The 25,239-nt window shown below is 40.4% G+C and overlaps 1 protein-coding gene across 6 annotated transcripts in view; it reads right to left on the bottom strand.

The window, feature by feature from the left end:
• ppp2r3a (protein phosphatase 2, regulatory subunit B'', alpha) overlaps positions 1-25,239 on the bottom strand; it is a 346,067-nt gene that overhangs the window by 78,896 nt on the left and 241,932 nt on the right. For 5 of the 6 annotated variants that reach the window (XM_073040814.1, XM_073040812.1, XM_073040813.1 and 2 more), the window contains one exon: positions 3,748-3,999. In XM_073040814.1, coding sequence (XP_072896915.1) covers positions 3,748-3,999 — 252 coding nt within the window. Of the gene's footprint in view, positions 1-3,747; positions 4,000-9,173; positions 9,471-25,239 lie in introns of those variants that run through there. The other variant, XM_073040817.1, reaches the window with a different exon arrangement.

Below are 25,239 nucleotides of genomic sequence, written 5' to 3'. Positions count from 1 at the left end.
CAGGGTAACAAAAGCAACACAGCAGATCCGGGAGAATACCTGAATCAGCTGTTGAACCAACAGACATGCAGATTTTCAGTCTCCACCTACGATGCCATGGCTTGATTCAAAGGTTACAGTACACAGTATCCGTATTTTACTCTTTTTTTTAGGTTTTATGTGAGGTATAAAAACAATCAGCATTAGATTTTCATCAGCAACAATCTCAGCAAACTCAATGAATTTCTCTGCTACTTTGTGATCAGCAGATGCTTTAAAAATTTAATGCCGTGCTTTTTATAAATTTCTGCAACCAGGCTGCTGAATATTCACAATTACCTTCAATTTTCAGTTTGTTATGATAGATCTTCGCTTATTTCATGATCAACATACCATTAAGTGGCATATGTTCACTCTGACGCTGACAAATACTTTTTCAATACTTGATTGAGAGATTCATTTTTCACTTTATGCAGTATTTTTCTATTTTTCATTAACTTCTGTTCATGTGATGTCACTTCTCAGAACTGTTTGTGATGTGCACAGACCTGTGCATCACCTGGAAACCTTCCCAGCAACTTACGGTATTTTCTATTTTGTGACGTCACGTCAGCGCTCAAAAAAGTTTTGGATTTCGGAACTCCGGATAAGGGGTACTCAACCTGCCAATGGATTTGTAAATGTTTGAAGGGGATGAATTGATGATCACTCTCCATGGCTTCAATGCCCTATGTAGGTAGTCCATGTCTCAGAAGCGCTGACCAATAATTGTGAGGTATGTGGCAAATTTAAGGGTTTCATCCTCACAAACACAACTGAAGGAAATGGCAAATGGAAGCTGCCCACACCTCCTCATCTTAGTAGGAACATTCAGCAGTGGGGGACTCTGTTGTTCAGTAGGGAACAGCAACCAGAATCAGACAAAAGATGGAGATAATTTCCTGTGGATAGGAAACTGGAGGACACTCCACAGCCTTCAATGATGGAAGGTGTTCGCAAGGTCAACAAAGTGCAGGTAAAGTATGAAATGGCTTCCTGAATTTCTCATGGAGATAATATCCATTTGGGTCTCCAAATGGACAGAATCCACACTAAGATTCAAGGAGAAGCTCCTCAGCGACAGGGAGGAGTAGGCTGAGGAGGGCCCGGCTGACAATGATCACTGTAATAGACAGCAAGCAACTCCCCCTGCTGTTACTGTGCTTGAATTTGTCTCCTTTCTTGAAGGCATATTTGATGCAATGTCTTCGAGCTAGAGTTCCAGTCTCTGACAAGGGAAATCTTGTCTGACAAATCTGCTGGAGTTCTTTGAAGAAATAACAGGCAGGATAGACAAAGGAGAGTCAGTGAATGTTGTTCATTTGGATTTCCAGGCCTTTGGCAAGGTGCCACACATGAGGCTGTTTATAACGATAAGAGCCCATGGCATTATAGGAAATATAACTGCACGGATAAGATGACTGGCTGACTGACAGGAGGCAAAGACTGGGAATAAAAGGGGCCTTTTCTAATTGGCTGCCAATGACTAGCAATGTTCTGCAATGATATTGGTGTTGGGACCATTTCTTTTCATGTTATATGTCAATGATTTGGATGACAGAATTGATGGTTTTGTGGCCAAGTTTGGGCATACTATGAAAATAGGTGGCGTGCTGAGGAAGCAGGGAGGCTAAAGGGCTCAGACAGACTAAGAGAATGGGCAAAGAAGTGGCAGATGAAATATAGTGTGGAGGAGTGTATAATCATGCACTTTGATAGAAGGAAGAAAGGTGTATACTTCTTTTAAATGGAGAGAAAAATCAAAGGCGCAAAGGGACATGGCAGTCCTCATGCAGGATTTCTTAAATGTTAGCATTCATTACAAGAGGACTAGAATATCAGAACACGGATGTAATGCTGAGGCTTTATAAGGCATTGGTTAGATTGCACTTGGAGAATTCTGAATAGTTTTGGGCCCGTTATCAAAGAAAAGATGTGCTGGCTTTGGAGAGGTTTCAGAGGAGGTTCACGGGAAAGGTCCTGGGAATGAAAGAGATAATATGTGAGTTCTGTTTGAGGGTTCTGGGCCTGCACTTGCTGGAGTTTAGTAGAATCAGGGTGAATTTCATTGAAACCTATTGAATATTGAAAGGCCTGGAATGTAGGACCAGAGAGCAAAGCAGAATGGAGGGGTATCCATTTAGAACAGAGATGAGGAGGAATTTCTTTAGCCAGAGGGTGGTGAATCTGTGGAGTTCATTCTCACAGATGGATGTGGAGGCCAAGTCATTGACTATATTTAAAGCAGAGGTTGATAGGTTGCTGATTAGTCAGGAGTCAAAGGTTACCGGGAGAAAGCAGGAGAATGGGGTTCAGAGGGAAAATAAGTCTGCCATGACTGAATGGCTGGCCAAATAGCCTCATTTTGCTCATATGTCATATGGTCTAAGTTTTAGAACCTCAGCAGTAATACTACCTTCTCCTGAAACCCATTTACTTTTCACCTGTCATACAGCCTTTGAAATCTTGTCAATCAAGGGTGGGAGTAGGTTACTCAAGTAAGCAAGCTATTGTGGATGCCAGTCATAAGCTGTACATTTCTGGTCATAACGCGATAGTTACCATGCCAGTAACTAGCAGTACAGATACCAAAGATGAGACTAAATGACAATATACATCACAAAACGGGCAATTCACTGTTCTCCAAGATAATAAGAAATAAAAATTATTAGAGTAATTTCTTTAAAATTTGGAACAGCCAGAGAGAAAGCAGTGTCATTGAAACAATGAACACTGTAATTTTGTCATCACCTCTCTTGAGAGCCTTTGGTGGATTTTCTCACAGGTGAGGGTACTTCTAAAGAAGCAACAAACTGATGGCCTGAGATGGAATGATTGATAAATTGACAATTGGGAGACAAATTCAATTTTTAGCTCAAATGAATGCAGAGAAGTATGTAAAAGCTCAACATTTTCCAGTGTTTTCAGTATTTTTGGTTTCTATTTCAGATTTCCAGTCATTTTGGTTGTTTGCTTTTTGACTTTGAATATTTCCATTTTGAGATTAGTGACAGTGTACATTGCAGAAATCCTAACAATACTGACATAAGTAGCCAAGCTATCAAGCAAATAAACCCACTGTAAATTGGGGGCCTGCGTCACTGAGCACCTCTGCTCCATCTGCCACAAGTGGGCCTTCCCGGTGGCCAAACATTTCAATTCTGATTCCCATTTCCATTCTGACATGTCCATCCTCGGCCTGCTGGAGGAGCAACACCTTATATTCTGCCTGGGTGGCCTCCAACCAATGACATGAATATCGATTTCACCTTCCAGTTAAAAATTCCCCCTCGCCTTCCTCTATACCACACTCGACCTTTTACATCTTCTCACCTGCTTATTATTTCCCTCAGGCCCCCTCCTTCTTCACTTTCTCCTATGGTCCACGCTCCTCTCCTCTCCTCTCAGATTCCATCCTTTCCAGCCTTTGACTTTCTTTTCCACCTGGCTTCACCTATCACCTTCCAGCAAGACTGCTTCCGCTCCCCCCACCTTTTCATTCTGGCATTTTCTCTCTTCCTTCCAGTCCTGAAGAAGGGTCTCACCCTGACACATTGACTGTCTATTCATTTCCACAGATGCTGCCTGACCTGCTCAGGTCCTCCCGCGTTCTGTGTAAGTTGCCAAGCAAAGAACAGCCTTGCTTCCAGGTATCTAGGGAAAAAAGTACAGCGGATAACAAAAAAAAATCTGCACATCACATAGCCATTTAGAGACGTTTCTCCCTACCTTTGCAATTTTTCCCATCTCATAAATATCGCATTTTTCATCCTCTAACTCAGCAAAGGCTGCTTCAATCTTGGCAATGGTCTCTTCGTGATTACTGTTAGCACTTGGAAGTCCCTTAGGAAAGTAGAAACGTGGAATGTTTACTGATGCTGGAGTGCTGACAACAACTTTGCTTGAAGGTTGAGGACTGGGCGTCACGCTTGTTACAGTAGGAGGAGGTGTTCCAGGTTTCTTTTCTTTATTACTTTGGACCTGTAAAAAAAAAGGAACATGCAGCTTAAATTCTGCAAAGATTTCCTGCAAAAGATGCTGTAAAAATTGTTTCACAATTCATGCAAGTTGACTCGTTTCCTTTTTGAATGTCTCACTGTTTCTAGTAATGAGATATACAAGTTGTGATAAGTGTCCTCATCTCTGGACACAAGGTGGGGGGGGGGGGGGAAACAATAGTTTTAAGAAATCCTGTCTCCCCATCTAAAACTAAGACTTCACCCAAGCAACTTTTCATTAATAGGCAACATTTAGCTCTCAAGGTGTTTGGTCTCTGGAGGGGTGAACAATGAATAAACCAAAAGTAACTAAATTAGTACATTTCCCAGATATGGGCTTTTGTTTTATAATGTTGCCAAAGTGCACTCCTTTTTGTAAACAAACAGTATCCTCTCAATAGGTGAGGAAAACCATAGGAGAATCACCACCAATCTTACAAAGTCCAAAGAACGTGTTCCTGTTGAGATTGCAACATGTTCTGTTCCTAATAATTCATAAAACCCACCATTCTCATAGCACTTCATTAAATCCCATCTTTTTTAGAACTTACATTGCCGGGCTCCTTTTTTGGAAGTAAATTATGTATACATTTAATACCAAAACAGAATCCATCGTTCCTGCATTGAAACTGTCAAGTCAATTTCCCTCAGGATCAATAAAGTATGTCTGTCTGTCAAGGCAACAAATACTATATCTGATTTGATGGAAGGGATGAAATTGCAATGCACTAATTAACTAAGAGAACCTGCAAAGTAGTGGAACATAATTTAAATCACTGAAATGGTTCTACAATGCATCGCTGTGATTCAGCCCAACAGTTTTAAGTAGCATCATCATCAGGAACATCAGCCACCCATGTCATCCTCTCTTCTTACTGCTGCCACCAGGAAGGAGTACAGGAGCCTCAGGAACAGTTATTACCCCTCAACCATCAGGCTCTTGAACCAGTAAGGATAACTTCATTCAACTTCAGTCACCGCATCACTCAACTACAACCTATGGACTCACTTCCAAGGATGCTTCATCACTTCAACAGGCTCAATTTAATGTCAGAGAAATGTATACAATATACATCCTGAAATTATTTTTCTTCTCAAACGTCCACGAAAACAGAAGAATGTCCCCAAGAATGAATGACAGTTAAATGTTAGAACTCCAAACCCCCCAGCTCCCCCCTCCCACGAGTAAGCAGCAGCAAAGTGATGACCCCCCTCCCCCACCGGCAAAAAAGCATCAACGCCCTCCTCCAAGCACTCAAGCGTGCAGCAAAGCATCAATAAAGACACAGACTTGCAGTACTCCAAAGGCTACTCGTTCACCCGGTAATTCGACATAACACAGCCTCTCTCTCTCTCTCCCTAATAAGGGAAAAAGAGGTGTCCCTGTTTCACAGTGAGAGGGGAGACGTAACAAAACACTGGTTCTTGATATTTATTATTATTTTCCTGTTTTGTATTTGCAGGCTGTTGTCTTCTGCATATTGGTTGTTTTTCATTGATTTTATTATGGTCCTTGGATTTACTGAGTATGCCCACAAGAAAATTAATCTCAAGGTTATATAAATATATATATATAAATAAAACACCTTGACGAAGTATTCAGCTCCAACAACTATTTTCACATTTTACTGTCTCATTTTCTAAATTTAAAATATATTGAAGTAGGAATTTTTGAGCTAATCGACAAAACATTGCATTGAACTGCTGCTGCTAAGTTAACAAATTTCACGTCACATGCCGGTGATAATAAACCTGATTCTGATTCATGTCAAATGAAAAGAAAAACTCCAAAACCTGTCAATAATTTACTAAAAATTAAAAACCAAAATTGTGAAGGTTGGAAGATATTCATCCCCTTTGTAATTACTATGCTAACTTTCCTCAGGTGAAATACTGTGTATTACCTGACCAAATCGACCAATCTGTTGATGTAGAAAATTGGAGGATCACCTGCTTTCAATGAATTCATAAGAATAAATAGCCCCTCTCTCTGTAAGGTCCAACAGTATGGCAGATTTTCAAAAAGACCAAACTAAAATGAAGACAAAGGAGCATTTAAGACAATTCAGGGAAATAATAATAGAGAAACAGAAACCTAGGAAACGGTACAAGACCATCTCAAAGGCACTGAAAATACCTCGGAGATCAGTGCACTTTATCATGGAAAAGTGGAAAAAATATAAAACCACAGCCACACTGCCTACGTCAGGGCACCCCTCTAAACTTAGTCACGGAGAAGAATGGCACTTGTAAGAGGTGGTACTGTGATGCCAACAGAATCGGAATGAAGGTTTAATATCACCGGCAAGTGTCATGAAATTGGTTAACTTTATGGCAGCAGTACAAAGAAACACATGATAAGTAAATACAGAGGAAAAAAATCTGAATTACAGTATGTCTATTAAATAGTTAAGTTAAAATGAGTAGTGCAAAAAAAAAGTAGTGAGGTAGTCACTTTGAGTGAGCTGCCGAAGTCAGTGGCTGCAACTAGAGATGAAATTAAGGGTACGTACTTACGGAAGAGTGGCAAGGAAGAAACCCTGCCTGGAAAAAAAAAGCCCATCCTTGCCCATAAAGACTTTTTGCAAAGTGTCACTTAGAAGATACTGTAAAGATGTGGAGGAATTTCTTGTGGTTGTATGAGGCTAAAGTGGAACTCCTTGGCCTCAACACTAAGTAGTACGTGTGGTATAAATCTAATGGCTGCACATCAGGCAGGTAACACCAACATACTGTAAGAATGCAGGAAGTAGCATCGTGTTATGGGGATGCTTTTCAGCAGCAGGGACTGGAAATCTAGTCAGCATTGACGGGAAGATGAATGTTGCTAAGTACAGCGATCCTGGTTAAAATAAATTTGCTTGCCTCCGCCAGAAAGCTTAGGGGAGGAAATTCGTCTTTCAGCAGAAAAACAACACAAAGCACACGGCCAGAGCCACCATGGAGTGGCTTCAAATGAAGAAAACTGATGTTCTTCAGTGTTTCAGTCAGAGTCCTGACCTTAACCTGATCAAGCAAGACCTCAAAACTGCTGTCCACCACCGCTCCCCAACTAACCTGGCACAGCTTGAACAATTATGCAAGGAGGAATGGGCAAATCATTCTGCAAAGCTAATATACACTTATCCATATACACTACTGGTTGTAATAGCAGCGAGAGGTGGTTGAACTAAGTACTGAACAAAGGGGAATGAATACTTTTGAATTGCTGACATTTCTGTTTTTGAGTTTTAAAGTTTTTCATGCCCTAATTTTCCCCATTCTTGGGCTCTACTCTGAAAAAAAATTCTCAGTTAACTTCATCAAAATCCTTGGTTGTATCACTCATTTATGTGAACAAAGGTTGGGGGCTGAATACTTTCATAAGGCACTGTATATACTTCGATAATAATTTAGTATATATATAAAAAAAGACAAGCCACCTGACTGCTCACATCTACTGAGATTCAATATGATAACAAGATCACAGCTGATCCTCTATTCTCAACATCACTTTCTTGACCTAACCCATAATTCTCATTTCCTTTACAATTATTTCTTCCCTGAAATACCCCTCTTCTGCCCATTACACTGCTGGCGTTTGGAGCAGCAGTGAAGGTCCTCCATCACTGGCAGTGTTCAGGGCCTCCTTCATCGTGTCACTCACTCAAATTCCGGCTGGAGACTCAGGAATACCTTCACACTCAGACGTAGAAAGATTCTTCATTGCTGTTTCCGTAACAGTTTTGTTTGACCAGTCAGGGTTGTTAGCCCCGAGCTGAACCCCCCCCCCCCCAACCTGGAGGACTGATGGACCATTCTTAGTCTGGCTTCTACCCCCATTTGGCATGGGTGACCCCACCAAGAGCCAAAGCATAAAGCCCTGACTTCAGCCAACACAGCTCTCCAGGTCATTGAGGCATGCAAGCCTCCAAACCACAAAGTCCTCTCCCAGGCCTCTAAAATGTGTAACTCTGATATTACTCTTTCTACTCATACCTCATGCTTAAAAACAACAGGCAAGGAATTTTAATGTCTCCCCCCCCCCCCCCCCCCACTTAGTGATCATCCCAAAGTCCATGAACTGAAGTAATGTCACAGATGCAATTTAGGGAGTTAACTGAGAACAACAGATAAAGAAGGGAGGATATATTAATAACGAGAAACGAAGAAGGCTGTAAACAGGTGCACGTCCAGTCTTTACAATCCCGCAGGCTAAACAGCCAGTTTCTGCAACTGTTAATACAATGCAACACAGTATGTGACCTTACTCTGCAGGAAGTTTTTAGCAAAGGTAACCTTTTTATGTGTGACAATTCGATTATATAAAAAGGGCACAACAATCAAATAAGTTATATTTAAATACTATCACATGTTAATATCACCGTTGTCACTCAAAATTTTCCACTTCCGAAGACTTGCCCTTTTAAACAAGTTTGTCTCATTTCGTAACTACAGCTCCGACTACAAAGAGAGAGAAAAAAAGACCTGAAACATCCTCCTTCCACAAAAACTATCTGACCTGTTGAATGTTTCCGGCATTTTGTTTTAAATTTCAGATTTCCAGTATCTGCATTTTTGCTGGGGATCACGGAGGTGACAGACATACAGTAAATGTTGTGGATTTTGTTCCCGGCGAGATTCAAGTGGACGTGGCAATGGAAGAGCGTGGCTTTGAGGATGTCACGCCTCTTTTTAGGGTGTGCACGAGTGCAGCAGAAAGTGCGAGAGCAAACCACAACAAACCAGAGCACAGCACAATCACTGGGTTCAGTCTACACTGCAGAAAATCAGCGACCCAGGGGCAAGCGACTGCCTGCCTGTGATCTATCGCCTCCGCCACAAGTACAGATGCAATATATTTCTCTGGTCTTTCTTCAACACGGCAGGCTTTTACAAAGGGGAAAAAAAGGATGGATTTGCGGGATTCAATCCAGCGCGAATAAAGAATCAGAAATCTCCCACACAAAAAAATCTGTTCGTTATATCCATGCAAACAGCTGAGGCCAAATTTAAAAGTGCAAGTCGCATAAAACCCATCATAAAATGCCCTTTTAATTATAAACAATAACAGTAAAAGAACTTATCTATGCATCGTAATTGACTCCTGAAAAGGAGGAATGAAACAGTTCCACGGACTTTTAACCCTTCGAGAACGCACTTTACACTTCCACGCACCTTTTTTCTTTCATATAGCATCTGCAGAAATGACTGACTGTAATAAGTTTCGGACGCAAGACATTATGAAGAATCAAGAATGTGAACGCATCGGGAGCCCCGAGGACTTTGGGGGCGAGGCGCCACTCCTGCGGCTGGCTGGACTCGGGGCTCTGACAATGTTGCTCATGCCCTCAAGGGGTTAAACATGAATGTACCGAACCAGGTGCAACACCAGAGCAGGACGTGCTGGATCTGAGCTGCCACTGGTATTGCCCCTATAACGTTGCTCACTCCCTAACACATTGCTCTGCAGACCACTCATTGCCTAGGCAAGATTGAACAAAGAAGCTAAGACCACCACCCCCCCCCCTCTCAGGACCCCAGTGTACTACAAAAATGCCTGAATTGAAATTTGGCTTTGACAGGCCCCGACGTCGCTAATTGCCGAAGAGACGCCAATTATGCGTCTGCACATTTACCAGAAAAATAGCAACTGCAAAAAAAGTGTCAGACATTTCAGCGTTACTCCAATAACACTCTTTGTGGGAACGTTCCTTTTACTCTCACAGTCGGCAGACTTTTAAAATTCGAGCCTGGCTTAATTTAACAAGGACTACTTGATTTAACTTCTCTTTTCGGGTTGCGCCTATAGTTCTTAAACTATTGTATACAGGGGTTATCCGGTGAGTTTTGTGGTTTTGCATTTGAAATTAGAAATGCAGTATTCAATTGTAGAATTGTTATTGGCTGGGGAGGCCCTTTGACTCATTGAGGCTATGCTAGCTTCTCTTTAGTCATCCTGTCAGTCCCATTTACCTGCCTATTCCATTGCAAATCATTCTTTCCAAATACTATCAAATCCCTCTTTGAAGCTGAAAATTGATTTTGTCTCCCATCACCCCTACAAGCAGTGAATTCCAGCTCCTTACTAGTTCAGGAAATGGTTTTTCCCTCAGTATATTACTCGCATAGTCAGAAGAATAAGTAAAAGAAGTAGGGTTTGAGCTGGTGCTTGCTCTACCATTCGAAAATATCATGGCCAGTCTTTTACCTCAGCACCAATCACCATCCAGTGATTCCATTTTTAGACCCAAAAATGTTAACATTTGTTATGAATATACCCAGTAGCCGAGCCTCTCTTATCTTTATAATGCCAAATATTCAATATAATCTGGATTAAGAAATTTCTTCTCATTGCAGACATTATCCTTTATTTTCTGCTTCTAGACATTCTACTCAGGGAGGCATCACCCTTGCATCTAATTTATCAGCTCTATAATAACATTTCTTATTTTTCTAATTAGAGGGCATATTGACATTATCTGTACAATTTTTCCTCAAGGGTCAACCAGGTGCAGTCTTGCAAGAGTCCTACGCAATTCCGGTAAGATATATCTACTATTGTGCTGAAATGCTCCAGAAATAAAGGTACCATAACATTTATTTTCATAATTGCTTTATTTAATGCAGGTTAACTTTCAACGATTTGCGTACAAAGACACCTAGGTCTTTTTGAACACTAACACCATGCATGTCAAACCATTAAAGAAAAGCATATTTTCCTCTACCAAAGTGGATTATTTCACAGTTTTCCAGCTTGTATTTAGTCCTGATGGTGCAGTGTCAGGAGGATCAGATGATGATTCTTTCAGTCCCTTTAACACACCAGGGCCGCAGTTTATTTATTTAAAGATTCAGTGCAGATCAGGCCCTGCTGGCCCAATGAGCCACAGTGCCCAGCAACCCACCTATTTAACACCAGCCTAATCACAGGACAATTTGCAATAGCTTATTAACCTACTGACCAGTAGGTCAGTGGACTGTGGGAGAAGTACCCAGAAGAAACCCACACGGTCACTGGGTGAACATACACACTCCCTACAGACAGCGCCAGAACTGAGCTCCAAACTATGGAGCACCCCGAGCTGTAAGGAGGTTGTATCATGAAGAGAAAATCTGCAGATGCTGGAAATCCAAACAACACTCACAAAACACCGGAGGAATTCAGCAGGCCAGAGAGCATCTATGGAACAGAGTACAGTCGACGTTTTGGGCTGAAACCCTTTGGCAGGATGTATGTTCAGAGTTTGTATGTTTTCCCCAGAACCATGTGTGTTTGCTCCGGGTGTGGCATCCAGTTTGCATGCTCCCTTTAACACACAAGGGTCTTGGTTCTTGTATTCTTTTAACACACCATAGCTCCAGTTCCTGCACTCCCTTTGACAAACCAGGGTCCAGTTTTAGGTGCTTCCTTGCAACTCACCTCATTTTGTTTCCCATGCTCGCTTTAAGCTTACTGAGTTGAGTGGAAAATTTATACAGGTTGAGTACTCCTTATCCGAAATTCCAAAATCCAAAATACCCAGAAATGTTTGAGTGCTGACATGACGTAACAAATGGAAAATTCCACCAGGCACTGGGAAGATTCCCAAGCAATGTGCAGCTCTCCATGCATCAAAGATAGTTCTGAGAAGTGACCTCTCATAACAAATGAACAGAAGTTCATGAAAAATAGAAAAACACTGCATAAAGCAAAAAATAAAGATCTTGATCATGTATTGAAAGAATGAATTTGTCAGTATTGGAGTGAATGTATGCTACTTTGTGGTATGCTGCTCATGAAACAAGCAAAGATCTCTGGAACTGAAAACTGAAGGTAATTGTGAGTATTTGGCAGGCTACTTACAGAAATTTAAGAAAAGGCACGGAATTAAATATTCAAAGTTTTAAACAATTTTAAAGATTGAGTATCTGCTGATCATGAAGCAGTAAGTTTGTGAAGATTGTCACAGATGAAAATCTAACACCAGAACAACTCTATAGTGCTGACTGTTTTTATACGTTACATTGAACCTTAAAAAAAAGTAAAATACAAATATGGTGTACTGTAGCCTTTTAATCAAAACATGGCATTGTATGTGGAGACTGAAAGTCTGCATGTTTGTTGTTGTTGTTTGACAGCTGATTCAGGTATTCTCCCGGATCTGCTGTGTTGCTTTTGTTAACCTGCACACATTATATTTTCATTATATTAATGGGATGTAATATTGGTAAGTAATAATTATTCCTGTTAAGTACACATGTGTGATAAACAAGTGTAAGACGAAGTCTTCTTAATGGTAGCATATAAATTCATAGTCGGAAACGATGGTGTTCACAAGCTATCTCATTACATATTCCAAAATCCGAAAATATCAGAAATCTGAAACCTTCCGGCCATAACATTTTGGACAACGGTTACTATATTCGTAGCTTAATATATGATTATTTTAAATTTAAGGCAAAATTAGAGATATTTCTCTGTGTGTTCAGTTTATGATGTATTTAAAATTATTATAGTTGTGGCAATTGTACAGCTCATATTCACTAGTCCTGGTAGACAGGTTACACTCTTTACAAACTGTGGCAACTTCCAATTGAGTATATGGTTAAAAATAATGGTTTTTGATTAAAAATAAGTTTTTGCTTACAATTTGTACATAAAAATGTCTTCTCCATTATACATGTCAGAATGGCTTTTATCCATTGCTTTGTATTGTCGTTTTCAACCAACCTAATTTTTTCCAACAATATTTGGGTATAAGCATTCTTCTTAAGGGGGAAAAAGTACTTACACTCGACAAAAATACTACTGGGCAAATGCTGACACCAGAAATTAATTTCATAGGCTGATAAATTAATTGTGCATATCTGGCTCCAAGCTAGGATTGATCCCTTCAAAGTTGAGAAGTGTGGATAGGCAGGAGAAAGGGAACTAGCATTTAGATGTATTTGAAATTTAAAACCTTTTCTTAATTTTGATTAGGTTTGAATATGTAAATTGGAGTTTTGGAGGGTATATTATTTTATTCTGAGCTGTTGCTTGTGAAACAAGTAGAGGTAAGGAGAGTTTTTTTTAATTTGGGGAACAAAGGGTAGTTCACTAACAGGTGTGCCTTCTAGTCTGGTTGACACTGGACAGAAGTAATACTTCCCTTTTTCAGCCAAGGACAAGGGAAGGGGTTTTTTTTTGGCAGCCAGGGACAAGGGTACAGATGAGGAAGAGCTTGAACTGCATGCTGCTATGTGCCTAAACAGAAATGGCCAGCATTTCACTCGTTTACATGCTGCAAACTTCACCACGGCCATATAATACAATTGCCGTCCTACTGTCTGGAAAAGTAAACTCACAAATCAATCTTGCATAGAATTTGCAAGATGTATATTATTCACTTACTGTATATGCAAACTATGTATACAAATTATAAATTTATTCTTCTCTAACTTTCAATGTCACAACATTGCTTCTCTGTAAAAATGACAGAAAAACATATAGCCTCTTTCAGAGTCGATGCCTCCAGAAGACACGGAACATCATTAAAGACCCCTCACACCCTCTCCATAAACTGTTTGTTCTTCTGTCATCGGGCGAACGTTACAGGAGCATCAAAGCTAAAACCACAAGGCTACTAAACAGCTTCCTCCCACAGGCAGTCAGACTGCTAAATAGCTGCTCAACCTGACTCTGCTTTGGACACTTTTAACTTGCACTGGACACTTATAACTTGATTTTAACCGACATGTGGCTGTTGTGTTTTACTATTTATTGTTGTGTTTGTTATGTTATGATTGCACTTTCCCCTGGGAAACGCTGTCTCATTCTGCCCTGCAGAGCTGATGTATGTATGGTTGGAATGACAATAACGTTTTTGAATCTTTGAATCTTTGAATGAATAATATGTGAAAAGGTCTTCAACTGAGGAAGGGCTTTCTTATCCTATATAAGTTGAGCATTCTGAACAGTTACTGTTGATGCACAGGGGCTCAAAGGCATGGATAACCAAAAATATGAATGACTTTTTCTTAGGAATCAGGGATATAATGTAGCAACATTATATTGCTCTTTATTTTTAAATTTTTTAAATTTATTTTATTTTTTATTATATTTGCTCTTTATTATTACTCTTGCTCTTTATTTTCTTCCCTTCTTCTCCTTCACTCTCTGCCCAGGAGCCAATAAGTTAAAATACAATTTGCAATGCAATATTAAAATGAACCTTCCAACTTTTTTGGATGAGGCCAACTCTGAAAGGTTAGCTTCTTGGAGGGACTCAGAACATAGTTGTGACTCAATGCCAGCAACTACCTGTTGCCCCTTAATCCTGTGCCATAGAACAGAAGACCCATTCTCATGCCTTAGAAGCCCTGTTGCCTCTGTGTCAGTTTTGGAAGTTCTGAGAATTTACCGTTTTACATTGGGTACGAGCTGGGGTTAAAATCTAGTCACTGCCCACCAGTTAGTTTTCACTGAGCTATATTTAACCTAGCACCTGCCACACACTTCTTCCCAGCTTCAGCATATTCCTCTGCTTGAAAGATGTGATGACATTATTTGCAAATACTGTGGTGATGTCACATTTTGCAAGTACTGGATATTTCAGGTTCAAATGCTGCAAATAACTAGGTGCTGTGTGACTTGTTTGGTCAGTTGGGATTCTCCAACTTAACTTGGGCATAAAATGGGCCAATTTCCATGTAAGTGCTTTAGCTGCCCCTTTCAGTGGAAGACCCACAAATAGCACAGAAAAATTAGAATGAGTCTGCAGCACAGAAATAGAATGCTGACATTTGTGCACCACATAAGCCCTCTCACCTTGGCAATCGTAGGAGTTATGCCCTCTTTGTTAAGGTTTTAATCGTGTTCTCATTAGAAATTGTCCACCATATTTTGTGTATCTGTTTGGTGCAACGTACCCAGTGCTTTTCTCAAGTCCAGTGACAGGTGAAAGCAGGCAGGACAGAAGTAATAGCTGGACATGGAATGTTTGTCCTGTTGCTAATAAATATTCTTTAGCATTGTTACTAGCACTAACAGATGGGACTTCTACATTAACAGACACAGAGAACAATGTCAGACTATTATTAGCAAGCGATCTTTTAATCAGTTATCTCTGCTCATTCAAATTGTGGATCAAATGGATACAATATCTTCACCTTCAGTGCAATCTCCTATGGAGTTTACACATTCACTCTGTCGCTGCGTGGGTTGCTCTGAGTACTTCCATTTCCTGCCATATGCCAATGATGTGCAGGTTGATAAGTTAATTGGTTTTTGTAAATTGCCTGTAATATGTAGGTAAGTGCAGTACTTATCGTAGAATAAAGTGCGATTAATAAAAATGAATGCTTGATTTGGATTTGGTGGGTCGAAGGGCCTGAAAACGCACTCTGACTCTATGACAAAATAAACTGCTATTTCTTTAGTCATAATATGATAGACATTTACCACATCTGCTCTGAGAGGAACTGTTAGCCTTTGTGTCTCTGATTTGAAGGTTCCAGGTTCAAGTCTCACTCCAGAAACTCAAACATAACAATTGAAGCAGACACTTGGATGAGTGCAGAGGAGAGCTGCACTGTTGTCTATCACGTAGATCTTAAATCAAAGCTGTCCAGATTCCATGATATCTCCTCAAAGAAAACCAGACACTTTCTCCCCTATACCTTCACCAAAACATATTCTCCATTAGTCATCACTAAGACAAATTATCTGACTGTTGCCACACTGTTTGTGGAAGTTAACTGGGAGCTATATTTTTTACATTACAGCAGTAGATACAACTTAAAACTGTTTCACTACAAAGAGCACAAAAGTACTTTTCCTTCTTTTTAACAAAGGATTTATTACAGTTATTTTAAAAATATCTTTCAGAAGCACTTTGCCAACTGTTTTGCATAATGTGTGAGGAAATGAGTCAATATATATCAAAAGTGTAAAAAGGTAAAATTCTACTTGTGATGAAGTCTATAACTTGAGATATAGACCGCAGACGCCATCATAAATTCTGAAGTTTAAAGTGTTATAATTAATTGGGTGGTGTCTGACAGAAGTTTACCTATGGATTTCTTGCAAAAAGCTGATGATGTTTAAAATTAATTTATTTGAGAATGGAGTGTAGTTTCCAGTTAGTTTCTAATGCTTTCTAATATCAATTCATACTGCTTAAATTGATGCAATGGTTTTTAGTTGTAAAAAAGTGACAAAAATAATTTGTCAGTTTCAATATTGTGGAATTGATTGGCTTCTCCATTGTTCCAACATCTTACTAAATATAATTATAGATAAAATGCAGAAGCATTTTGTTAAAAGCAAATATATTTTTAATTTTAATTTAAAAATCACATAATTCTTAGCTGATGAATTAGTTCTCCTCCACATTGAAATACAGATACCAACAAAGACACAGACTAGGTATCTGTCACCTCAATCTGTAAAGTCATATTTCAGCATATCCCTTGTTCTGCTATTATTATCAAGCCAGGGCAACAATCTTGGTCCAATGAGGAGTATAGAAGGGCATGGCGGGAGCAGCACCAGACATATCTCAAAGTAAGGCGACAGCCTGCTGAAGTTGTAACCCAAGAGCACATGCATACTAAACAATAAAAACTGCATCTAATAGAGAGAGGGGAGCAATCTTAGGTCTAACAGCTATGATTGAAGTTTTTCAGTCCTTACACATATAGATATGAAATGCATAGAAAATTAAACAGCCCATGGGAAAAGGAGGCTCACAATTTCCCCACATGTAATAATCTGCGTATTAAAAGGGTTGGAGAGTTTGCAACTATGTTCAGCCAGAAATACTCAATAGATAATGGATCCAGGTTTCTTTCTGAGATCCTACCACCACAAAGCCTATCTTTGGACAACTTGATTTACTCCACTGTGATGAAACTGCTGAGAGCACTGGAAACATCTATAGGACTAGGTAAAATTCTAGCTGTATTGCTGTAGACCTGTTTTCCAAAACCAACCACACCTCTAGTCAAAGTTTTGTAATGCAAAACTGGCATCTGTTGAAAATTGGATAAACCTAATCAATGTACTCTCAATCTTCACCAAACTGGTGTTGTAAACAGTGCCATCAAGTGGCACTTATTTAACAACAACCTCTCGTGAATGCCCAGTCTGACTCAGCTCCTGACCTTATCACAACCATGGTCCAAACATGGGTTAAAGAGTTGATGTTCCAAATTTGGCAGGAACTACCCTTAGGCAGCATTAGTTCTGTGGTGCACTTGAGCTTTTGGAGCTCAAGGATCTTGATAGTAGGGCACTCAGTGATAATAACATGATATAATGGAAAGGGTAGATAATTAGAGTCTCTCCTGTCAAAGGTGATCAGTGCCTGGCAGTTCCTTTAGGGCAAGTATTACTTCAAACTAATCAATCTATGTCTGAATGTTGCTAGGTCTTGTCATATGCAGGCAGGTTCTGTTCATTTGCTGCACATGAGGTGGAAAGGAGGTCTTTGAAGAAGACTGTTGGTCCTGGGGAATTGCCCACTGAACTTCTCCAGTGATGAGCTGAGGCTGGGATGATTTCCCATCAACAACCCAATAATCTTTCTTTCTGCCTCATTTGATTCCAACCATTGGAGTGTTTTCCCATCGATGCTCAATGACCAGGGCAGGAAAACCCAAACCAGGAACACAAAGATACATAAAGATTAGCTGTATTTGTCGCATGTATAGGGAAATATTGAAACATACAGAGAGATGTGTTGTTTGTGTCAATGCTCAACACTGTCCAAGGATGTGCCACCAGGATGGAATAGTCTCCTCATGTCTCAATGAATGCTGTTCCAATGGCCATGAATGTCATCACAGGACAGTGCAATTGGCATCCCCTCCAGGACCCTAAACATCCATTCCCTCTGTAATCACTGCATGGTGGTAGGATGTACACCATTACAAATGAAAAAATACATTGCAGATTATTTGCCTAAAATACTCTGGAAGCACCTCCCAAGCTTGCGATTGCCGCTCACAAGGGCAAGGCTGACAGGTGCAGAGTCCCCTCAGCCACATTTTGTACCAGTGGCAATGATCTACACTTTAGGTCATGAGGCTCTGCAGAGGTTTTAAGGAGTTAACAGAGAGCTTAAGAAACAAAATCTCAAAGGTAATCATCTTTGGATTACTCCCTGTGGCATTCACCAGTGACTACAGAAACAGTGCAGCTGACGTGTTTGGAGAGATTATACCTAAGGGAGGGTTTATACTCTTGGGGTACTGGGACTATTTCTTGGGGAGGTACAGTTGCATCGCTCCATAACAGAGCCTGAACCTATGTCCTTGTGAGAAGAGGCTCTGCTACAGTAGTAGATAAAAATTACTTTGGCAGTGGGTGGATGGCTAAAAAAATTGGAAGAAAGATGTAAAGGGCATTGAGATGGATGAACTACATTTTAAATGCAACCAAAGTAAGTGCGAAGTAGGCTTAAGGTACATTCTAGTGACCACTAGAAGCATATTAAATACTGATGGTGACCACAGGTGCAGCTAACACTGTGGGATGATTACATTGTTCCAGTATCAGGGATTTATCTCAAAACTAAAGGCAGGAATGGGTTATAATTATTCTTGGACATAAAGTGTTCACGAAGCATGGGGAAGTGAGGAAAGGGAGAGGTATAGCATTGATTAAGCATTGACCACATAATAGGCTTGTCATCTAGATTGAAAGATATGGAATAAATGGGGCTGCAGCAGCAGCATGGACAGAAAATTGATTAACTAACAGGAGTCAAACACTGGCAGTGAAAGCATATTTTTCAGACTGAATGGGAGTGTACGGTGGGATCCTACTTTATTAATATGTATTGAGGATTTGAACCTGGGTTTACAAAATACAATTTACACATTTGTAGCTGACACTAAGCTAAAGACCTAGTGAAATGCAATGAGATTAGTAACGCACTTCAGAGAATTATGTATGGATTGGTGAAATGGACAGGTGGGTGATTAATGCTGAGCAATATGAAATGCTACAGTTCGGAGAGATGAATGAGAAAAAGCAAAACAAGCTAGAATCCACAATTTTTAAAAGGTATATGAACAGAAATGTACGTGGTTATATGCTCACAATTCATTGAAAGTAGTGGGGCAGGTTGAGAAACTGATTTAAAAAATAGAATGCTGGACTTTATAAATAGAATATTGAGTACAAGAACAAAGAAGTAATGTGAATCTTTATCATACACTTGTTATGCCACAGCTGGAGTACTAACACCAGTTCTGGGTCCCATGCTTTAGAAAAGATGTTAACTAATATGGTTTCAGGAATAAAGGACTACAAAGTTATATGGATGGATTGGAATAGTTGGAAATGTTCTTCTTAGATAGAGGCAGTTGCAAGGACATCTGATAGAGATATTTAAAATCATGAAGGATATCAGCAGTGTGGATAGAAGTTATCTATTTCTAGAACTCAGAGCATAAAATGAAGGTAACTGATAAAATAAGCAATAACGCAAAAAGAAAAAGAAATTTTTGTATCCAATGATTGGGGCCTGCAATGCATTGCTGGGGTATTAGTGGAGCCACGTTCAGTAGTAGATGTCAAGAGGATCTGGATGCACATTGAAAGGAATATAACTTGCAAGATGATGGGAAGAGGGTAGGGAAGTAGGACTAGCTGGTTTACTGATGCACGGAACTATACAGACTCAATCAACTGAATGGCCTTTTTCCAGGCTGTAATCAATCTGCAGGTGTGTAACTAAAGAAAAGTGAAGGTAGTCTCTGTTACATCTTTAACCTCAAGTGTCAGACTTGCTTTACAGCTAACAAAGTTGTTTTGGAGCATAATGACATGAATAAGTATGGTTACTAGTTCATTCTAAATAGCATATCATCTCTCCTTTTCTACATTGAGGTAAACAATTATCAGTTTCTCCTTTCTCTCCACATAAATAACAAGGAAATACTAAGTGTCAAGAAGGTAGAAAGAAGTTTCAGTATTTTAATCTTGTGTTGAATCATTTTAGCAAAGAGCACAATAACCGTATGAAATTTTTGGAAGTGGTCCATACAGGGTTAATTTACCCTTACTAAGCACTAGTGTTTCTGTGGTTAGAGTGCTAGAGCAGCAGGTGCTGCTTTTAGCTTTCCTGTCAGTTTATTGGAACTGGACGGTTTCCATGCAGGAAACATGTGTCTGGAAAATGGATCACATAGCATCACATTCTTGTCACTTGGTGATTCAAATTCTATGAAAATAAAACATAATTTAAAACTGTGGGCATTCTGCACATAGCGAAGTCCACCATTTCCCTTCTGGAAAACCGATGCAGTGCTACAAAGTTGTGATGCACATCTAGACATCGGTTCTATAGTTTTCATTATTGATGTAAAACTGTTGTCATTTGAAGACCAGTCACACAGAATTAGACCTCTGCAGCACCTTGAAGTCTGTTCCATCATTTCTCAAAGGGTAGGTCCTTTTTTGAAATGGAGACTTGGTAAGTTCCTGTTAAGTAATTTCCTGACCTGACACCTTCACTGGATTCCCCCATCATTCCCAACATCCTCCTCTCTCCATCCCTTCCCAGAAGCAACAGCCAGCCCCCGATTCCTTCCAGTCCAACCCTGGATTCCATACCACCTGCGTTCCACCATTATTCACTAACTGTAACTGGACCACATAAATTTTACAGAGGCTTAGCCTGGGTCTACTTACAAATGAGTGACTCATCGCCAAACACAAGGCAATGCAAGAGCATTATGGAATTCTCTCAATTGTGTAAAATGAGTATAACTCCATTAATACTCTGGAAGCTCAACAACTGTAAAAGGTAAAGGACTCCATCCACTACCTTAAGCATGCATCCCCTTCACTATCAGCATATGGTGACCACAGTACAAACCTTCTGCCATTTACACAATATTATAGCCCCCTAGAGTACTTCACTAGCATTTGTTTTAAATTTAAAGGCATAGGTCCAGATATTATTCAGTGCAGGAAAATGCATGTAAGACCAGTGACCAGTAGCCAACACGCACTATAAAATTAAGTTGTGAGAATCAAGGTGAAGCAAGCAGAAGAATTCAGCCAGTTTGTGGGTCACTGGTTGCAGGTAGAAGAAGAGGTGGGGAGCTAGACTTGTGGGGATGAACATCAAATTTTACATCAGGGTAGTGAGGACAGATGTGTTGCCATCGAGGTGGCTGGTAGTGGTAGGAGATATTAAGTTAGGTTATGGCAGTGGGAGAACAAGAGTGAGATTGACAATGAGGAGTTGTATATCACAGAATTACATAGAATGGAGGCAGGCCCTTTGGCCCAATTGGTCCCTGCCAACCAAGATTCCCCACCCAAGCTAGTCACTTCTTCCAGCATTTAACACATTACCTTCGAAACCTTTCCAATCCAGATACCTGTTCATTTGTCTTTTAAAATTTGTTATTGTACCTGCCTTAAACACTTACTCTGGCAGCCCATCCCACAGGAGCTTCACAACAGAATTTTATAGATACATATGTAAAAATGTTGCCCCTCATGTTCCTCTTACATCTTTCCCCCTCACCCGAAACCTTAACCCTCAGGGTGGAGGAGCAACACCTCAGATTCCGTCTGGGTAACTTCCAACCCGATGGGATGAATATTGATTTCTCCTTCAGGTAAATAAATTCCTCACCCCCCACCTCCTCTATTCACCACTCTGCCCTTTTACCTCTTCTCGCTTGCCTATTACTTCCCCCTAGGTCCTGTCTTCCCTTTCTCTTATGGTCCACTCTCCTCTCCCATCAGATTTTTTTCTTCTCCAGCCCTTGACCTTCCCCTCAACCCCCCACCTGGCTTCACCTATCACCTTCCATCCAGCCTCCTTCCCTTCCCCCCCCAACCTTTTTATTCTGACGTCTCCCTCTTCCTTCTCAGTTCTGAGGAAGAGTCTCGACACAAAGCATCAACTATCTATTTCCATAGATGCTGCCTGCCCTGCTGAGTTCCTCCAGCATTTTGTGTGTTTGTGTCCCTCCCTCTAGTAATTGATTCCCCAACTCTGGAAAAAAAATGGAGTGCATTCACCTTATCTATGTCCTTCATGATTTGATATATAGGACCTCTGTAGGATCTAAGGATTGATAGACGCAGAGAGGTGATCCTATGGAGAACTTCATTCCAAGGAAGGAAACCCTAGCCTGTCCAACCCCTTGTTATAACTCAGGATCTTGACTTGGCTTGGCAACAGCTTTGGAAATCTTTTTTGTACTCTTTCCAGTTTAATAATGTCTTTCCTATAGCAGGGTGATCAAAACTGAACTCAATAGAACATAGAAAACCTATAGCACAATGCAGGCCCTTCGGCCGACAAAGCTGTGCCAAAAATGTCCCTACCTCTATTTTTCTAAGCTCCATGTACCTCTCCAAAATACTCCAAGTGCAACCTCACCAGCCTTCTATACAACTGCACTATGACCTCCCAGTTTTTATACTCAGTGCCCTAACTGATGAAAACCAGCATGCCAAAATCTTTTTTCACTAACCTGTCTATCTGTAACTCACTTTCAGTGAACTACGGACTTGTGTTCTAATGTCCTTCTGTCCTACAACATTACCCAGGGCCCTGCTATTCACTGTAAACGTTCTACCTGTACTTGACTTTACAAAATTCAACACCTCACACTTAAATGAATTAATCTCCATTTATCATTCCTTCGCTCATTTACTCACGTGATCAAGATCCTCCTGTAATTTTTGGTAACATTCATCACGCTCTCCATCCTTCCTATTCTAGTGTCATCTGCACACTCACTAACCATGCTTGTACATTCTTATCCAAGTTGTTGATATAGATAACAAACAACAATGGGCCCAGTATCCACCTCAGAGGCACACCCCTAGTCACGGGCCACCACCATCATCGTCTACTTTCTACCATCAAGCTAATTACATATCCAGTTTGCCGGCTTTTTCTGGATTCCACGTGATCTAACCTTCTAGAGCAGCCTACCATGTGGAACTTAATCATAAACATCATTGAAGTTCACATATAGAATGTCTTCTACCATGTCTTTACCAACTTTCTTAGTCTCCTCATCAAAAATCTGAGTCCGGTTTATAAGATATGATCTCCCATGCATAAAACCATGCTAACTGCACCTAATCAAACCCTCTCTTTCCAGATTTACATACTTCTATCTTATCCCCTAGAATGCTCTCCAGTAACTTAACTACACAGATGTTAGCATTATTTGGCCTATAGGTCCAAGGATTTTCTTTGCCATCTTCTTAAATAAAGGCATATCATTTGCTACTCTCTAGTCTACAGGCATGTCACCCTTGGCTATTGATAATGCAAATATCTCAACCAGGGCTCCTGAAATTTCTTATCGAGCCTGCCACAGTCTTCTGGGATATACCTGAACAGACTTTGGAGATCTGTCTACCCTTATATCTTTGAAGACATCCAGCACCCACTATACTGTAATGCGGGCTATTCCCCAAGACCTCTCCATTTAATTTTCCTAGTTTCCAAAGTCTTCATGTCATTTTCCATGGTTAAAAAAAAGGAGAAATATTAATTTAGGACCTTGCCCATCTCCCGTGGCTGCACACAAAGTTATCCTATTTTGTCTTTTTGGGATCCTGTTCTCTCACTAGTTATTCGTTTCCCCTTAATATAATTAAAAAATCTCTTTGGATTGCCCTTAATATTCTCAGCCAATGCTACCTCATACCCCCTTTATTAACCTGATCTCCTGATTTCATCCTTGAGTACACTCCTGCATCCCTATACTCTCTCCAGCGTTTGCTTGTATGTATATATATTAACCGGGACGGGTAGATGGTGAAATTAAAAGGGATCAACAAGGTGATTCCAAGTGACAGTATCATTTAGACTGGATCAGGCAGGTTCCTTTTAAGTCACAATAAGGCAGGCCTAGGTAACATGGTGTAGGTTTTGTTTCCAGCACTAGATGCGACGATGCAGCAGAAGCAGTAACCAGGAATGCATTATAAGCTCTTGGAGGCATAGTGACTGTCTGAACAACTCCCTGCTATGGAGCGTAATGTGTGTGAAGGCCTCAGAAGCATTCTGGCAAACTCTGCAAATGGTGCAGTGCAGTAGGTCCTGATTGCATTTAGCTATTAGGATTTTTTTTGGTTAAATTCATTTGCACAGTGCACATGTGCTTTGCAAGCTGTTTATTTGGGTGCTGAAGCTACAGTAGGTTAGTACTTATTTTAAATTTACCTTAATTTTAGGAGCTAAACTGCAAAAAATTTATAATAATCGTATTAAATATGTTTGGCATGGATACTGCAATGGGGTAGATAGGAAAGCTCTATAAAGGGCAGTCAGATCTACCCAACATATCTCCGGTACCGGGCTACCTGCTATCAAGGACATATACACAGAAAGGTACGGGAAAAGGATCAGTAACATCAGGAAAGACCCCAGCCATTCTTCACATGGGCTGTTTGTCCTACTCCCATCAGGAAGGAGTCTACGTAGCAGACACCCCAGGACCACCAGCTTCAAAAACAGTTACATTCTCCAAGCAGTAACACTGATCAACCCTATAACCCTGCCCTCCACAACCCCACCACCACTACTTTATTATTTCCTGTGCACCCTAGCTGTCTGTGTGTCAATACGCAACCCAGTGCACACCAGGACAGTATGATATGGAGAGCAAGCTGTTGCCCTTGCGACAGGCTCCCCTCTCCACATAGCTGATGAATCCAAAGTAATGGCTAGGACTGCGACAGTTTGGCAACAGCAGCATCAGAGGAGTTGCCAGTCAGTGTTGAACACAACACTGTAGGACTGACTGCCTTAGGGACTCGAGCTATGGATTTTTCCTCAGCCTGCCCCATGAGTGGGTATAGCTGCAAGGCAGCAGAGGTTTGGGATCAGAGTTTTCCGTCTGCTATATGAGCTACCAACCACAGCTGACGAGACCCATCTGCCCGAAGCGACTGGTTTTCCCAGCGGAGGGGAAATAGTCACCGCAAATTTCTTCTTTACAGAAACATGAAAACTTTTGATAAAAGAGGAAAACCAGCTTGTATTACTTAAAGTAGTAAGATGACACCTTTAACATATGTGGCAAATAATATTTTAAAATTCCATTCAACATTTTATTCTTGTCTAAAGATCTGCAAAATGTTATTTCCAAATCCAAGCAAACTCCATGTCTCAATACACCCTGTTCTAGAAATTTTAAATTGATTGTTTTCCTTGGGATAATTGGGATAATTGCCTCCAGTTGTATCAAGCACATCGATTTGCTTAGGAGCAGTGAATAT

The sequence above is a fragment of the Hemitrygon akajei genome, chromosome 3 (genome assembly GCF_048418815.1).
Source record: "Hemitrygon akajei chromosome 3, sHemAka1.3, whole genome shotgun sequence".
NCBI classification, from domain to species: Eukaryota; Metazoa; Chordata; class Chondrichthyes; order Myliobatiformes; family Dasyatidae; genus Hemitrygon; species Hemitrygon akajei.
The sequence above is the reverse complement of the archived record's forward strand: the minus strand, read 5'-3'. Positions and strand labels throughout refer to the sequence as shown.